Source organism: Dermochelys coriacea, chromosome 2, assembly GCF_009764565.3.
Source record: "Dermochelys coriacea isolate rDerCor1 chromosome 2, rDerCor1.pri.v4, whole genome shotgun sequence".
Lineage (NCBI taxonomy): Eukaryota > Metazoa > Chordata > Testudines > Dermochelyidae > Dermochelys > Dermochelys coriacea.
The window spans coordinates 189,474,250-189,490,001 of record NC_050069.1 but is presented as its reverse complement, the minus strand read 5'-3'; the positions used below and the strand labels follow the sequence as shown (position 1 = coordinate 189,490,001).

At 40.9% G+C, this 15,752-nt stretch overlaps 1 protein-coding gene across 5 annotated transcripts in view; it reads right to left on the bottom strand.

Moving 5' to 3' along the window:
• KIF15 (kinesin family member 15) overlaps positions 1-15,752 on the bottom strand; it is a 55,216-nt gene that overhangs the window by 16,586 nt on the left and 22,878 nt on the right. For all 5 annotated transcript variants that reach the window (XM_038389228.2, XM_043508875.1, XM_038389233.2 and 2 more), the window contains 11 exons: positions 15,633-15,738; positions 14,349-14,514; positions 11,472-11,622; positions 10,309-10,394; positions 9,463-9,538; positions 9,084-9,170; positions 7,556-7,660; positions 6,217-6,339; positions 2,143-2,289; positions 925-1,029; positions 450-614 (listed from right to left, as the gene is read on the bottom strand). In XM_038389228.2, coding sequence (XP_038245156.1) covers positions 450-614; positions 925-1,029; positions 2,143-2,289; positions 6,217-6,339; positions 7,556-7,660; positions 9,084-9,170; positions 9,463-9,538; positions 10,309-10,394; positions 11,472-11,622; positions 14,349-14,514; positions 15,633-15,738 — 1,317 coding nt within the window. The remainder of the gene's footprint in view (positions 1-449; positions 615-924; positions 1,030-2,142; positions 2,290-6,216; positions 6,340-7,555; positions 7,661-9,083; positions 9,171-9,462; positions 9,539-10,308; positions 10,395-11,471; positions 11,623-14,348; positions 14,515-15,632; positions 15,739-15,752) is intronic.

The following is a 15,752-nucleotide window of genomic DNA, read 5'->3' as shown; positions in this document are numbered from 1 at the left end:
TGTCAAGATCCTATCATGAGCATAATTTGGGGAGCAGGGGTTGCCCCCTCACCCCAAATGGCAAGCCTCAGGCAGGCATGGAATTTACCCCTCCCACTCCACTCCACATCCAGCCCCATTGGCCTGACTGGAGCTGCCCCACCAACAGAGAAGTCAAACTGCATCTATGGATCCCATACCAAAAAACATGAACAAAACTTGCTTTGCAGAAAGCCACTATTGCTGGTATATCAGCAACAGAGATTGCAACAAAGTGATACAAGAGACCATCTTTTTTCAATCAGTTGATTGCTCTGCTTATTTAGAATGCTACCAGCCCAGGAAAGGGTAAGATCAAGAGAAGGCTTCCTGCATGGCAGTGCAGAGTGCCAAACACCAACTCACTAGAATAGTCTATAAATTTCATATTAACTTTAACTTTAAAAATACCTTTGTTTATTTCACATTACCTTTAGCCTTAGGATTTCGTCATTTTTAGCGGTTCTTTCTTTATTTAATTCAGATACAAGATGCTCCAGAGTAATTGCAGAAGCTCTCCGATCTGCTATTTCCTGCTCCTGAGTTTCCAGGAATTTTGCCAGATTTACACCAAATTTAGGGGGAGTTTTTGGACTCTGACGGGTAAAAACAGTCATACTGAGAAGGGGGAGTCTTCCCTATACTGCATAAGTATACATTAAAAGATTTTTGCTGTGTTAATGCTGTGTAACTAGGAGACAAACATCAATAATGCTTTTTACCTTACAAAAGAGAAATAGGATTTCACAGACTATACAACTTTTTTCAATATACTGTCACTATTTCTGTGGAGAGAGAGAGAGAGAGAGAGAGAGAGAGAGAGAGAGAGAGAGAGAGAGAGAGCGCGCGCGCTTTGTTTCTTCAGTGAAGTAAACTACAGTAGATCATTAAAATGAAATACTATACCCGTGGCAGTGCTATTGCAGCAGAGTCCACAAAACAGTCTAATTGTTGCATTTTTAGTTCATAGTCACTCTTCCTCTTTTCCAGTTCTTCTGTTTTTTTGTCCAGCTGTTATAAAACCCAATCAATTAAAATTCAGTTGGCACTTAAAGTTCACAGAATGTGGAAAGAATTAAAGCAAAAACTAGTACTTTAAGTATGCAAGTTTACTCTATATATTCCGAGGACTTAAATATTTTAGACTTCACACACTGTTTTATCGTATCAACAGTTATTCCACAAATAATGTACCTATGGTCTTGTTCCCTTATTGTCAAGCAAACACTATTTAAAAACATTTAAACAAGGTACTATGTTAGCAGCTAATCTGCTTCTTTTTGGCTAGCTTCAGCCTCACTCTACTTAGGGTATGTACATGACATAATGAAAATCAAGCTGTGGTGCGTAGTTACATACGTCAGTGAAAGGCTCTGGCAGGGGAAGGCAGCGGGGAAACGCTCTGGCAGTGGGGAGCTTCCAGAGCCTTTCCCTACTGCCTCCTCCTGCCAGAGCCTCTCTCTGTTGCCAGAGTCTTTCCCTGAGATGGGGAAAGGCTCCAGCAGGACATTGCAGAGTAGATGGAAAGCCGTACAAGGTACATAGAGAGTGCTCATGTGTCTCTTTACTCACCTTAGCAGTGCCTTACTATCTACATTACTACTTATACGCGTGTTAGGGGAGTGTGCAGTGTATGTATTCTGCACGCTGCTGTAAGGAGCATGCAGCGTAGATGTACCCTAAGATAGATGGATATTTGTGTTCCAAAAGATATTCGAGGCGATTTCAATTCAGCCCTCTTACTTTGTATCATTTAGACAGCTCATCAGTTACCCCCATGATACTATCCACAAACAAACTACCACATCTGACTAGGAGGAAAAAGAAAACTCCTTTTTTGTATTGTTCAAACCTCAGGTTGCTTTGCCCTTATTTCCACTCACGTAAAATCAAAGCCTTCAGAATGAACACTTGTGCTAGCTTGGGACCCCCCATTAGCAAGGTTGTAAAGCTTATCCAGGCCTTTGTTCAAAATTCTTTAAATTATCACTGTCCAATGCAGTGAGAACTATATTAACGAAAAACAATCCGTTAGGGAGGTGTGTATAGGTGGCAATGTACAATGCAAGTCTCTCAAAAAAAAATGAATAGTGGACTCTTTAGGAGGAACTTCCTACATTTTACCTGTTCCTTAAGTTCCTGAATTAAAGCTTCTTTCTTTACTAAGTCGTCTTGTGCACACTGAAGCAATATTTCATGTTTTTTAGAAGCCTCTGTTAACTTGCTTAGCTGCTCAGTGGTATGGTTCAGGTCTTCATACAGAAGTTCGCTCTGTTTTATTTAAATGGACAAACAAAAGTAAGAGCAGTGAAATAAATAGAAATAAAATACCTGCTTTGGAGTAGTAAAGTGGTGTACAGTAATGGTTTATTAAATACAAAAGTCCCCTTCCCTCTACCCTTTTTTTTTTTTTTGGTTTAAATTGTTTAAAAGTTGGTTCTCAAACTTCTGTACTAGTGACCCCTTTCACATAGCAAGCCTCTGAGTTTGACCCCCCCATATAAATTAAAAACACTTTTTTATATATTTAACATGATTACAAATGCTGGAGGAAAAGCGGGGCTTGGGGTAGAGGCTGACAGCTTGCAACCCCCCATGTAATATCCTTGTGACCCCTTGAGGGGTCCCAACCCGAAGTTTGAGACACACTGGTTTAAATAAAGTCAGAACTTAAGTAAATATTCATCCCTAAAGATAACTTCTTATTTTGGCTATTCTTGATACACAGCATCTTAGCCCCAGAGCAAAATTTTGTAACAAAGTTTTCAAAGGTACATTAGGACATTTTAAAGTTACAGTTAAAATATTAGTCAATGTTTTCCATTATAAGTAGAGCTGCAGGTTTGTCATGTTTTCTCAGTTTGGCCACGACTACTGTGTGTGTGACTTACTACAGGAAGGCTCTAAGTGGGTGGGTTGACAGCCCAATGCAGAGGGGAGGGGTTTGGAAAATGAGCCCTCCCCACATTTGTCCGCAGGGCTGGTCAGCCCCCTGGCTGTAAGCATTGTGCCCTGGCGGATTGGGTAACAGCACCACTCAGGTTTAACCTGCTCAGGACACGATACCCAAATTAGAGAGCTAGGCTCAGACAACTGCTGCCGATGCCTCCATGTGAGTGCAGGGCAGGTTTCCTCTCAACCCCCAGGCCTAGTGATTTCAGCCCGTGTTCCCCTGCCCAGTCTCAGGATCCTGTCTCCCTCTTCACTGACCCTAACAAGTGTCCCCCACCTGGGCTCATCAACAGGGCGAGAGAGAGGGGAAGAAGAGGTCCTGGATTCTTCCGGGGAAGGGGAGAGGAGGAAGAAGAGGTCCCAGCTGGGGAAAGGAAGGCGCAGCCCTGAGAGCACAGCAAGAGGTACCATGCCACCCTGCAGATCCTGGTGCCCTTGTTCCCTGTGGAAGACCTGGAATCTGAACTGCAGCCCCTATTCCCAATGCTGCGGGGCTCAAAGGAAGTCCCAGGGCCTCCCCTCCCAGACTGCTGAATTTGGACTTGGGCAGGGGCATCCTCAGTTGGGCAGAGATGTGAGCCCCCCACCCCATTATCTACTGTGCAGGCAGCAGGTTCCTGGCTGTGCGGCCACCATCACTGCTTTCTAGGGCACATCCAGTAAGGCAGGAAATGGTGGCGGCTGGGTCTCCACTCAGAGCCAGCCAAGGGAGAAGGGGGATCTCCCATCTTGTTGTGCACCTGGGTGTGAGGATGACAACAAAACTGGCCTCAGAGGTAGTGCTGAACTTCATTTGTTACACCATTTATTTTTTTAAATAAAAAAAGATCAGGGAGCAGTCAAGGTAAATTTAGTAACCTGTGGCTTTTACTAAATTTACCATGACTACATCATGATTTTTTATAAAAAGTGCTGTGACAAATCTGCAGCCCTAATTATAACCATCTTGGGGTGTAATTTAAGCTAAAACAATCATGTTTTCCAGTTGTACTTATATAACCCAAATATTGCAGTTTCAGAAGTATGTTCGAGAGTTCAGTGTTTTTTCCTGTTGCCTTACAATTACATTTCGTACTACCCTATAGATACCCGAGTTGGAGCCTGATAATGTACCTAGACCGAATGCAGTTTAGTAAGCAATTCAGTTCTGGCTTTCACCTCACAAAGACATGGTAATATAGACCCCAAATTAGTTAAGTCTAAAGTGGAGTCTGCAATCTTATACTATTCCCTAGGTCCCTTGCATAGTGGAAATCTATTTGCAGAGGAAGGGAGCTTTGAGAGGTGAACAGTTTGTTCTGGTAGATGCAGGAATGCCGCTAAGTTGCAGAATAGAGGTACTATGTATACTCCTGGGGGAATTCTGCACTACTCTGTGTGCTCAGAATTCATGTCCCCCGCAGATTTCTTTGCTTCCCTGTGGAAAAATGACTTTCTGACAGGGAAGCAAAGGGAACCTGCAAGAGCAGTCAGTCATGCACCACTCCCTAGCTGGCCAGGTACATCATTTCAAGCACCCAGAGCAGCCGGTGGAGAGGTAAATCACTGCAGGGCTGGGGACACCCCAGCCAGTGGCTCCTACCCTGAGCCAGGATCAGTTGTTAGTCCAAGCTGAGCTGGATGCAGGAGAGGACAGAACTTCCTCTTCTCCTGCAGGGAGTGGCTGGGACTGTGTCAGACCCATCCCCAGAAACCTCCCCACAGCTGCAGGAAGATCAGGATCCTCTTCTACTTCCTGCCCCCATCACTCCTCAGCTGTGGGGGAAGGGGGTCACAGTACGGGGAGCTGCTCCCCGATCCGCCCAACCCCTGGGCATCTGGACCTCCATATCCAGACACCCCCACCAAGCTTCATCCTGTACAACCAGAATCTCCCTAGCCCTCCATACTCAAACCCGAACTCACTGAACCTCAACCCCTGCATCTGGAGCTCCCCTGCACCCAGACCATCCCCACTGAGCTCCCTGAACTCAAACCTCCACCCTCATAACCCCCACCCCTCTGCACCTACACATCCAGACCCCCACCCCACCAAGCCCCACTCCCCCAGCTGAGCCCCTCACACCCAGACCTCTCCGCTGAGCCCCAACCACCTTCACCTGGAAGCTCCTGCAGAGTTCCATTGTCCCTGCACCTGCAACCCCCCAATGAGCCTCTCTGCATCCAGATTCCCCCCACACCTAGACCCTCCCCACTGAGCTGCCTGCACCCAGATTTGTCCCACACAAAATCCTCTCACCACACACCTGGATCCCCCCCACACTGAGCCCCTCCACACTTGGATCCTGCCTGGTTGAGCCTGCCTTCCCCACACCTTGTGGGCCTGGCGTAGAGGGGCAGAGCCTCAGGGTGACTCTGGGGCAGGCCCAGGCCATGTGCTGTGTCAGGGTCAGGTGCAGCTTCACCACTGAGTCCGTGTCCCAAGGGTGAGCGGTGGGGAGGCTGCAGGGTGATCTCTCATCTTTGTACAGCCAGTGGCCTATGCTCCCCAATTTCATGTTGGAGCCTCTGCATTTATTTATTGACAAATAAAAGTTGCAGCATTTTGCAGAATTTTAAAATATTGTGCGCAGCATTTTTTATTTTTTGGCACAGAATTCCCTCAGGAGTATATGTAGTCCTAACTGATAATTTTATGAAGACTTTGTCAAACCTGAGCACCTTCCCTTTTTAGTTATAGGACATGTTATACAGAATAATGGGGATGACAGTGAGAGACTGGATAAAGAATATAAAAATAAAACAAGTAAAATGAAAAATATGCAGCCTTAATCAGATTAACTGTGTATCTTAAATTTTACTCCAGCAGGTGGAGCTTTTGGTTAAAGTTATGGGTAATGGAGAAGCTCCTCAACACAGCAACACTGGAAAAAAAATGAGACTGTTAAATGCAATATTAATTTATCATTTTGAGTCAATTATACTTTCAGGACCCGAAACAATTCTCTTTAAACTCAGTTGAATGACTCTTACTAGCTCTGAGAAGAGCTGGATCAGGCCTTTGGTATAGGGTTAAAAACAAAAAAAAAAAGCGTACCTTATTAAATATTTAAGAAAATACTGAAACAATTTAATGGTGATTTCCAGGTGTTCCACTAAAACTTTTGTGCCTTTCTTTCCAACCAATTATAATTGGATCCAAGTGAGGCTAAATTCCATATAAATACTTTAAACAAAAAATCAAATACGTCCAACTCATCCGTAGCAGAAACAATCACAATATAGTACTGATGTTAGCACTCTTACATTAACTTTATCAGCTGCCTGTTTTCTCTCCAAGGCTTCTCTCAGCTCCTCAATCTGCCTTTCCTGATCCTCTATGATGGCTTTGTTTTCGTCTTTTGCAGCCAAGGCAGAATTATATTTCCACTAAGAAAACAGCAAAGTTATGTTTTAGGACTATGATAATGCAAGCAAGATATCAAAGAAAATTGCTAAAAGCAACTCAGCTGTTGCATCTTGGAGTCTTGAGATGACAGAACTATAAATTCATGTTTAGAGAATTGTCTGACATAACGATACTAAAGGTCCAGTGAATAGAAGTGTTATTGCTTGCTAAACCCCACAAACTAAGGTTTTGCATCAGAACTAAAATTGAGATTATAAATTTCAATGCCATCTGACTATTTTAAGATCATATATTAGTGAGAGTTATGCCTTGTCCCTTTCCTAGTTCTGTTAATATCCAGTGTGACCATGGGTCAGTCAAAGGCTCTACCTCTAGCATTTGTAAAACAGGTATGATGCTAACCTAACTCATAAGGGTGCTGTGAGTAAACGTGTTTGGAAAGTACTTTGAAATCTTCCATAAAGGTTGCAATGAAACTGAGAACTATTTCCTATAGGATAAGTGTGTATGTTGGGTGTACCTGATGTAATATGCACTTTGAAAAAATATAGATCATATTCTGAAGTTGTATGTTCCTTTCTGTGCTGGGTTCTTTTCGGTTCACAGTACATGTAAAATACTGCATGTGTTGCTGTATCAGTTTGCAATAAAACAAAGCAAAAAGACTGCAAGACCGCTGTTTAAAAAAAAAAAAAAAAGGCACACTGTAAAGCAGAAGACAAACATCCCACAGCTTCAGTGAGAAAGCACAATTTAGTAAGTAAGGGCCCACCTCCTGCAAGTACTTATGCAAGCAAGCAACTTTATTATAAGAATCTTATTGCATCACGTGTGCTTGCAAGACCGGAACCTAGGAGTTACATCTCACAACTACAGTTTCTTTCCTACAAATGAGTTCAGTGACTTCAGCTTCATTTAGTAATCTCTCAAATCACTAATTTCTCAACAAAATTAAACATGAATATATCAGCTGATTGAAGCTCACAAGAACTGAGTAGGTCCAGTGAGAGAAATGTCTGTCTACTCACTATGTGGAAAAAGTTCAGTTTCCAAGACCACCCTAGGCATAAACTGCTCAGAAGAATACAACGAAAGTTGAAAGAAACTCACCCTACAGCAGATTACACTGTTCCACATTTCTGATAAAATATGTAATTGAAAGTGTTCAGCCTGGCATTTCATTCCATTTTTGTGATACCCAACATTGCCCCACATCTTTTCAAAAACGGAACATACATTTGTGTCTTCCAGCTCTCTTGTCAGTCCATCAATAGATTCTGTCTTATGACTAATAGATGTCCTCAGCTCCTGGATCTGGCTCATCAAGTCAGATACAACTTCCTGCAAAAGAAAAATGTTGAACCCTAATTTCAGGGTCACTATTTAAATAATTTCTGCTTAGCCCATATTTCACTTTGAACCAATAAAATATTTTGAATGGTTTTTTAATTACCATATATACTCGTTCATTAGCCCGTTCGTTTATAAGCCAACCCCCCAAGATGGATAGGTAAAAATAGCATGACCCTTTCATGAGTCAACCCTATATTTCAGGGGTTGGCAGACTTTGGCTCCCTGCCTGTCAGGGTAAGCTGCTGGCAGGTTGGGACGTTTTGTTTACCTGGAGCATGCACAGGCACGGAGCCCCTCAGCTCCCAGTGGCTGCGGTTTGGTGGCGCCACTTCCTGCAGCTCCAATTGGCTGGGAACGGCAAACCGTGGCCACAGGAAACTGAGGGGCTCCACGCCTGCAGACTCTCCAGGTAAACAAAAAGACAATGTATTATTAGATATTCAATTCAATTATTTCATAGAGTTTAAAATCATCAAATTTTGGAGTAGACCTGTTTATAACCTGACCCCCGCTCTTTGATGCTTCTTTTTTTTTTAAAACCAAAAATATTCAGCTTATGAACGAGTATATACAGTACTTTGATTAGAGTGTGAAGGAACAGTGGAATTTTTGATATTAAAAAGCACCTCTCTTTACCCTAAGGTTTCATATAAAGAGTTAAACAGCTTATTTACTATTCCAAGATTAAAAGGAAAAAAAGACTATTTTGTAGTACAAACTGTTTAGTCCCACTCTGATAGAAGGTTATGAATGTTGCTGTAAGAAACAGGCGGAAACTTAATGCAGTGAGTCATCTTCAAGAAACCATTACTGGACTCTGGATTTAGTGTGGCATTTTCCTCCAACCCCACCCAATCTCCCCAAGTTTTTCTTTTGGTATGAAAACAGAACAAGTCAGGAATTGATTGACCATCCATGACAATGAGTTCCCATACAATTTCTTAAATGTATGTTATACTTAATGATAAAAGTTATTCTCCAAAAGGAGCTTTCAGAAAACCGATGTAGCTATCTAAATGAAACATGGATTGATTTTACTGACAATTACAGTGAGATTCTTACTGTGTCATTCCTATGGTTTCTATTAGCCAATTCCTCATCAGATAAGCCTGACTGGAAATTCCCTGTCAATCAACAGGTAATATGTTCATGGCCTTGTGCTAGCTGTTATGTCCAGCAGACAGCACAACTCCCTTTTGTCTTCCCTCTCCAGCTGTCCCGTTATATCTCCACCCTGTTTTTTCTGGCACTGTGTCAGCCTTCTTTCTTCCCCAGTGGTCTTGGAGACCCTGTGCCAGATGTATGAGAGCTTTTTTCACTTATCACAGTCAGGAAGGCCTTAGCTTCCAGCTCTGCTGCAAAGAAGTCAATTTCTTTCAGAACTCATGAACCAACAATAAAAAGTAGTTACCTTGTCAGCTGCGTTAGTCTTCTCCAGAGAAGCAATAGCCACTTCGGCAGCAGCCAGATTCCGTTCTAATTTCTGCAACTTTGCTTCCTAGAAGAAACTTTATTTTAGTTATAGAAAGAGCCCTCAATTATCTCTTGTGTACATTCAGTATAAACGTAACACTAGGAATAACACGAGAGACAACTGTACTGCTTAATATGCTAGAGGGGCTAAAAGGCATCATAGTAGTTAAAAAGCAACTGATTCCTGAGACTTGAAAACACTGAATTTGTTTTACTATTAATCTTTAAACAGTTAGTTTAATAAAAGTCCTTTTGCCATTACTATACAGGAAATCCACAAAAACTCAATTTTCAATTGTCAAAATGTGCTTTTATACCTGCTGCTCACATCGTGTCACCATTTCAGAGGACTGTTTTTCCAGCTGTACATTTTCAAGTACTTTCAAGAGTTCTCTAGAAGAGAAGGAATATATTTCTTGTAAGAGACTTAATCAAAACATAAGAAAAGACAGCTTCAACAAGGAACAAACTATGTAGGTTGGCCCTGGGTCCCATTTAGGGTTTTAAAGGTTTTTAGCTCTACCAGTTGATTAATGCTATTCAAAAAAACTAACGGTTCAGGTTGCAGCCATACATTGCAGCTGATGCTAGACCTTTCACATACAAAAGAATATTTTTATAATGAAACTGTTCATTAAAAATAATTAAAAAAGAAGTAGTGCTGTCTTTAGTGGGGGTAAAGACACTGACTAAAAATCCATCGAGTAATCATCTCTATACTGTCTGGAACAAAAACCTCTAACAGGCTTTTCTGAATGGATGTTTTCAAATGAAGTGAAGGTGTTATTGTTGCCTCATCAGTTTCTTATTATTTTCTCTTTTTAGAAAGGGAACATCCACATTTACTGGAACAGACATCTTAGATACTAAAACATTTTTCTCTTTACATCAAGAGATAGATAATGGCAATTACAAAAATACATGAAAAGATACACCATGCATAGTGATATCAGAGGTTTAAAGAACTCACCAGTCTTTGGGCCAAATTCATTCCTGGCAGTTAACTCAGAGGTGAATATTTTCCACAACAATGCATTTAGAAGGTTTGCACTTTTATTTTTGGAAAAAGAAATGTATTTCAATAGCAAGAGCTACAATAAAATGAAACTTAGCATAGGATGAAACCATTGACTTCAACTGGAAATCAAACCCACAATACTCACTTTGAATTATTTTCTTTGTCTTCTTGTAATTGTAATGTTAGTTTTTGATTACGTCCTTTTTCTGTTTCCAAAAGTTCCAAAAGATTCTAAAACACAATATAATTTTTTATAACATTCTGTTTGAAGTATATAGATTAAAATATTTTAATTCTCTTCTGTTAAGAGGCCTTTGGATATTTGGTACCAACATATTAATATAATATTCCTAAAAAAATAATTTTAAACCAATTAAATTCTAAAAGATTAGAAAGGAGGAAGAAAAAATAAAAACTTAAAATGCTACAAAAAGCATAGACAAAACAGAAACAAAGAGTTCTTGAACCTTGCCCTGAATAATTCTAAAGGTAAACTCTAGTGCATACTGACAAGTCAGCAATTCTAGTGCCACCCATCTCAGTTGTCGTTATGAGAGATAGCAGTCCTATGGTTAGATAGGAGGCACAAATTAGGTTTTAATTTTTTTCAGTTGTAATACTATACAGTGTTAATTTTAAAAAGGAACATATAGTTTCCAGTCTGTCAGTTATTTCTTTAAATGCCAAAAGAGAAACTTGAAACAAGTTTGCTCATCAGGTAGCCAGCATACAATGCAGAAAGAAGGCAAAGGCATTTACAAAAGTCCTTGAGCAGCCTTGTTGCTGTGTTCTGCAATCACTGAAGTCTGTGAAAGGTTTTCAAGAAAAGCAGCAACAAGATGACAGGACAGTGATCTAACACCAAGAAATAATAAATCACTATGGCAGGACCATTATTGCCAGTGTATAAAAGCTCCAACTTTCAAATATTTCAGAGATGCCTCTTTTAGTCAAAATTGAAATCTGAACCCTCCAGGGTATTCCTCCCAATATTCATCTCAAAAGTAATGCCCAGTTTCTTTACCAATTAGCCCATCTTAATTAAACCCTATCAGATGATAATGATTTCTTTGGTAGACAACAGAATTTTAGCATAATGTGACTGGATGTCTCTTAAAACCAATGTTTTAAGAGTCAGCTGGAAAATTAAAATAAACTTCTGGAAGTAACATCTTCTAGTTAGGACCACTATCAAAATAGTGAATTTTTTTGGCCTGAGATTGGTAATGTCATTTTAATGAGATGAGTTACATAATTTGATTAAATGAGAGGTGCGATTATACTGTGTAACAGCTTTGGCTTTCTTACATGAAGCTCGGTTTTCAGTGCTTCACTTTCTTGTTTGTTGTCTTCAAGCTGTTGCTTCAGCTGATCAGTTTCAAACTTCATTACTTCCTGTAAATTGTCATAGTCATCCTGAAGACTTGTTTTTCCTTCAAGAATCTTTTCATGTTCTAGCCTTCATTAAAATTTTTTTTGACATTATTAGAAAACAAGAATTTGTACTGGACAATAAAAATACCTCAATTATATTTTAAAAGCTATAAATAATCCAGAGTGCAGTCTTGTTTTATAAAAAATGGATATCATGTCAAGACTTACAGGCTTTGGTTGTGTCATTTTTATCACGATATCCAAAATATTAAGTGACACCTCAAGTGTTTTAAGGGGCATTGGTGGAGATGGTGGGAGAGAGACTGTGCTGTTTTGGGCGTACAGCCACTGCTGCTTTCCTCTAAAAAGAGCCAAGATTTACATCCTTCAATATTTTAAGTGATACTTCAGTCACCATCAGTCATTGTTTAGTGCGATTAACATCAGACTGGCCCTGTGTATTCACACGTTTATTCAGTTACATTTCTCTTACTCATGTATAGTTTACTTGTCTCACAAGAGCTTTCTGTATATTGTATAGCTGGATTTGTTTTCTTTTAAACTGTTGTCTTGAGGAATATTTAGGTCACTTAATACTTATTAAGGTTAAAAGTAAAAAAATTAGAGGGGCTATGCACCTGCTGACAAAGGTTATGAAACATAAAACGAATACAAAGCTGGTAGATTGGTATTTACTAGAGCACCTCTAAAAGGGTCAGTCTCTTAATATTTAATTAGGGGCAGCAGTGAAACCATGTCAGTAGTTTTGATGCATGGTTCTCGATCTTCAATATATTACTTAGAAGATGTCACATGCCACACAAGATGTAATCCCAATAGGATGCAATAATGCAGTCAAGACCACTTGTCATCTTGCTTAATGGAAAAAAATTTCCATGCACTGAAATTGTGTTACTTTAGTGCAAATGTGCCTGTTTAATATCACTTGCTATTGAATGATAAATAAAACTTTACCAGTTTCCTGCTCCTAATAGCACTTAAATGTCAATTATAGCATGAAGTGCAGAAAGATTTTCAATCCTGAATTGCCAACCTTTGAACAAACTGATTTTAAATGTATTTTTCATTTTAGTTATATGGATTTTTCAATGCACACAACAATGTGAAGCAGTGACATCATGGGCAGACTAGAGTGAGGCTTTTAATTTTAGCATTAAAGAATTAAAAAAAAAAAAAAAAAAAAAAAAGAAGACAGGCTTCCTCAGCAAATTCATTCTACTTAAGAGAGGTCCAAACACTTACTGGAAAAATCACATTTACAGTAGAACCTCAAAGATATGAACACCAGAGTTATGAACTGACCCAGTTTCACATGGTGTCCTGTTGACTGAAGTAACCAATCAGGCAGCAATAGAGATCCCCCCTCCCCCCAAAAAAGCAATATTGTACTGTGCCTGTACTGCAGGGGTGGGCAAACTATGGCATAGGGGCCACATCTGGCCCGTCAGACGTTTTAGTCCGGCCCTTGAGCTCCCACTGGGGAAACAGGGTCCAGGGCTTGTCCCGCTCCACGCGGCTACCAGAAGCAGCAGCTTATCTCCACTGCGCACACTCCCCCACCCCAAGTGCTACCCCCACAGCTCCCATTGGCCAGTATCTGTGGCCAATGGGAGCTGCAGGGGCGGTGCCCATGCCCATGGATGGGGAAGTGCGCAGAGCCACCTGCCCATACCTCTGCTTAGGAGCTGGGGCAGGGAGGGGAAGGAGAACATACTGCTGCTTCCAGGAGCTGCTTGAGGTAAGCACCGCCCAGAGCCTGCACTCCTGACCCTCTCCTACACCCCGATCCCGCTCCTACTCTGAGCCCCTCGGTCCCAGCCCAGCACACCCTACTGCACCCCCAACCTCTCATCCTCAGCCCCACCCCAGAGCTTCCATCCCCAAATGGAGCCGTCACCCCTTCTGCCCCCCAACCTCAGTCCAGGGTCCACTCCCACACCCTCAACTCCTCATTTCTGGCTCCACCCCAGAGCCATCACCCCCTCCCACATCCCAACCCCCAATTTCGTGAGCATTCATGGCCCACCATACAATTTCCATACCCAGATGTGGCCCTCAGGCCAAAAAGTTTGCCCACCCCTGCTGTATTGCATCTTAAAGGTAGGCACATTTGGGCTGGCTGTCCCCAAACTTCCCCCAAGAGGGACAGCCACTTAAATGAAGAGGCTGGGGCTGCCAGTCCAAGGCAGCTGGAGCCACCTGAGCAGGAGTCGCACTGGGGTCTGTGCTGCTTTCACCTCTCCCACCAGCCCGCCGGAAGGACGTGCTGTTTTTATCCCCACCCTTCTCTGGCCGGCAGGGGGATACACTATTTTTACCTCCCCATCCTGGGGAGGGAGGGAGAAAAGCTTGCAAACCCCTGCCAACACTGAGTAGGGAGCTCAACTGATGCTGAAGCCTGGCCTGGAGTGTCAGCTGCTGGATCAGGAGCTTGAACTGCACTTTGTTCAGAGTTAGGAACATTTCAGAACATTTCCATTCCCAAGGTGTCTGTAACTCAGATTCTACTGTAATGGAAAAATGCTATAGGCACAAATGCCAAAATTAAGGGGGTTTCTCTGTCATTGCTCTGTTAATTTCACCACCTTTTTTCCCTATCTTCTAAATATATAGGAAATAGCTGAGCCTGTAAAAGCAGCGTGTGTACGTACAAAAAATACAGTGGTTAACTTGAACTCTGCTTTATAGAAAGGATTATTTACAGTGAAAGTTAGCATACAATTAAGAATCTGGATGCACTCTCATGTGGAAGGCTTAAAAACTTCCACTAAGAAGGAGCTGACCACATACCTAACGTTATCCAGTTGGAGTTGTACATCCATGTGTCTCAGAGAGAGTTGACTCATTTCCTTCTCTTGTTTTTCTCTGAAGGTGTTATACTCCATCTTTACAGCAGACAGCTCCTTGTCTGCAGACTGCAGGACTACGCGCAAGTCATGGACTTCACTTTTTAATACTGTCAGAAACATGCAGAAATGTATGAAGTTTTGTTAATTTATAAAACTCACTTGCAGATGCAATATCAGGAATGTTGAAAAATCTTATGTGAAAATTAAACAAAACTACATATAATTTTCAGTAAAAATGGCCATTTCTTCAAAAAAACTGTGGGGAAAAATAAACTTAAGGAGACAACAAAGAGGCAAAGAATGGTCAGCGAAGTATTGACTTGCAGAAAAAGTGTACCCTGAATCAAAAGGATGCTAGGAGGGGGGCATGTAATTGTAACTCAGAATTGGTAAACTAAATGCATGTTAACCCAATTTAATTTTATTGGCAGTAGAGGGTAGATTTTTATTTTATTGGAGGGTAGATTTAGAACTTGCTTATTGTTTAAATGTTCTCACATTTTATTGTATTTTGTATTTTTAACAGTCATCTTAAGTAGGTTTACCTGTTTACCACACTTGTGAGTTTTAAATATTCTAAGCTAATCATGTATGAGAAGTATACTATAATATGGAAAAAGAAAAGTCCAACTGCTTCTATACTAGCTGTATCAGGAAAATGAGTTCAAACATGACTATATTTCTAGTTGTCTAACCAATCTAACTGGAAATGTCAAAAATACAGATGTATGCCCTCAGAATATAATTCAGGCATTCTAGCAGACTGACATCAGAGGGAGTTAAGACAAGTGAAGACATTTTTTAAAAACTTAAAATGATAGAAGGGAACAAATAAAAAGGAAGGTTAAAAGTTGCTCCTGAATCTGGGACTGCAGCTTGGTAGAATGACCGATCACCTTTTTCTTTTTTATTATTTTAATTTTAACCTTCTAAAACAATACTCCATATTCACTTCGACAATGGAAGGAGATGATTCATTCTATAACTGGAGATCCTGTGATATAGAGGAGGTCAGAGTAGATGATCTGATGGCCTTTTCTGGCCTTAAACTCTATGACCAGCTACGCAGGTTGATCAAAAATGGACAGGAAAAATTATTCGTAGGACAGAATTATATATAACTCATTACCCAACCAAAACAGTTATTCAGTATTTGTCATAGTAGCTTCAAAACATGAAACCTCTTGAGAAATTCAAACAGCATTTCAGTGCTACACGGACTTACTATCCGTCTTGCTTTGAGCGTCTTGAAGTTGTGTTTTGAGAAATGTTATCTGTCCAAGGAGCTCCTGCTGTTCTTTATTCCAGTCACTTCTTTCTGATGAGAATAGCTTAAGAGGAAAAA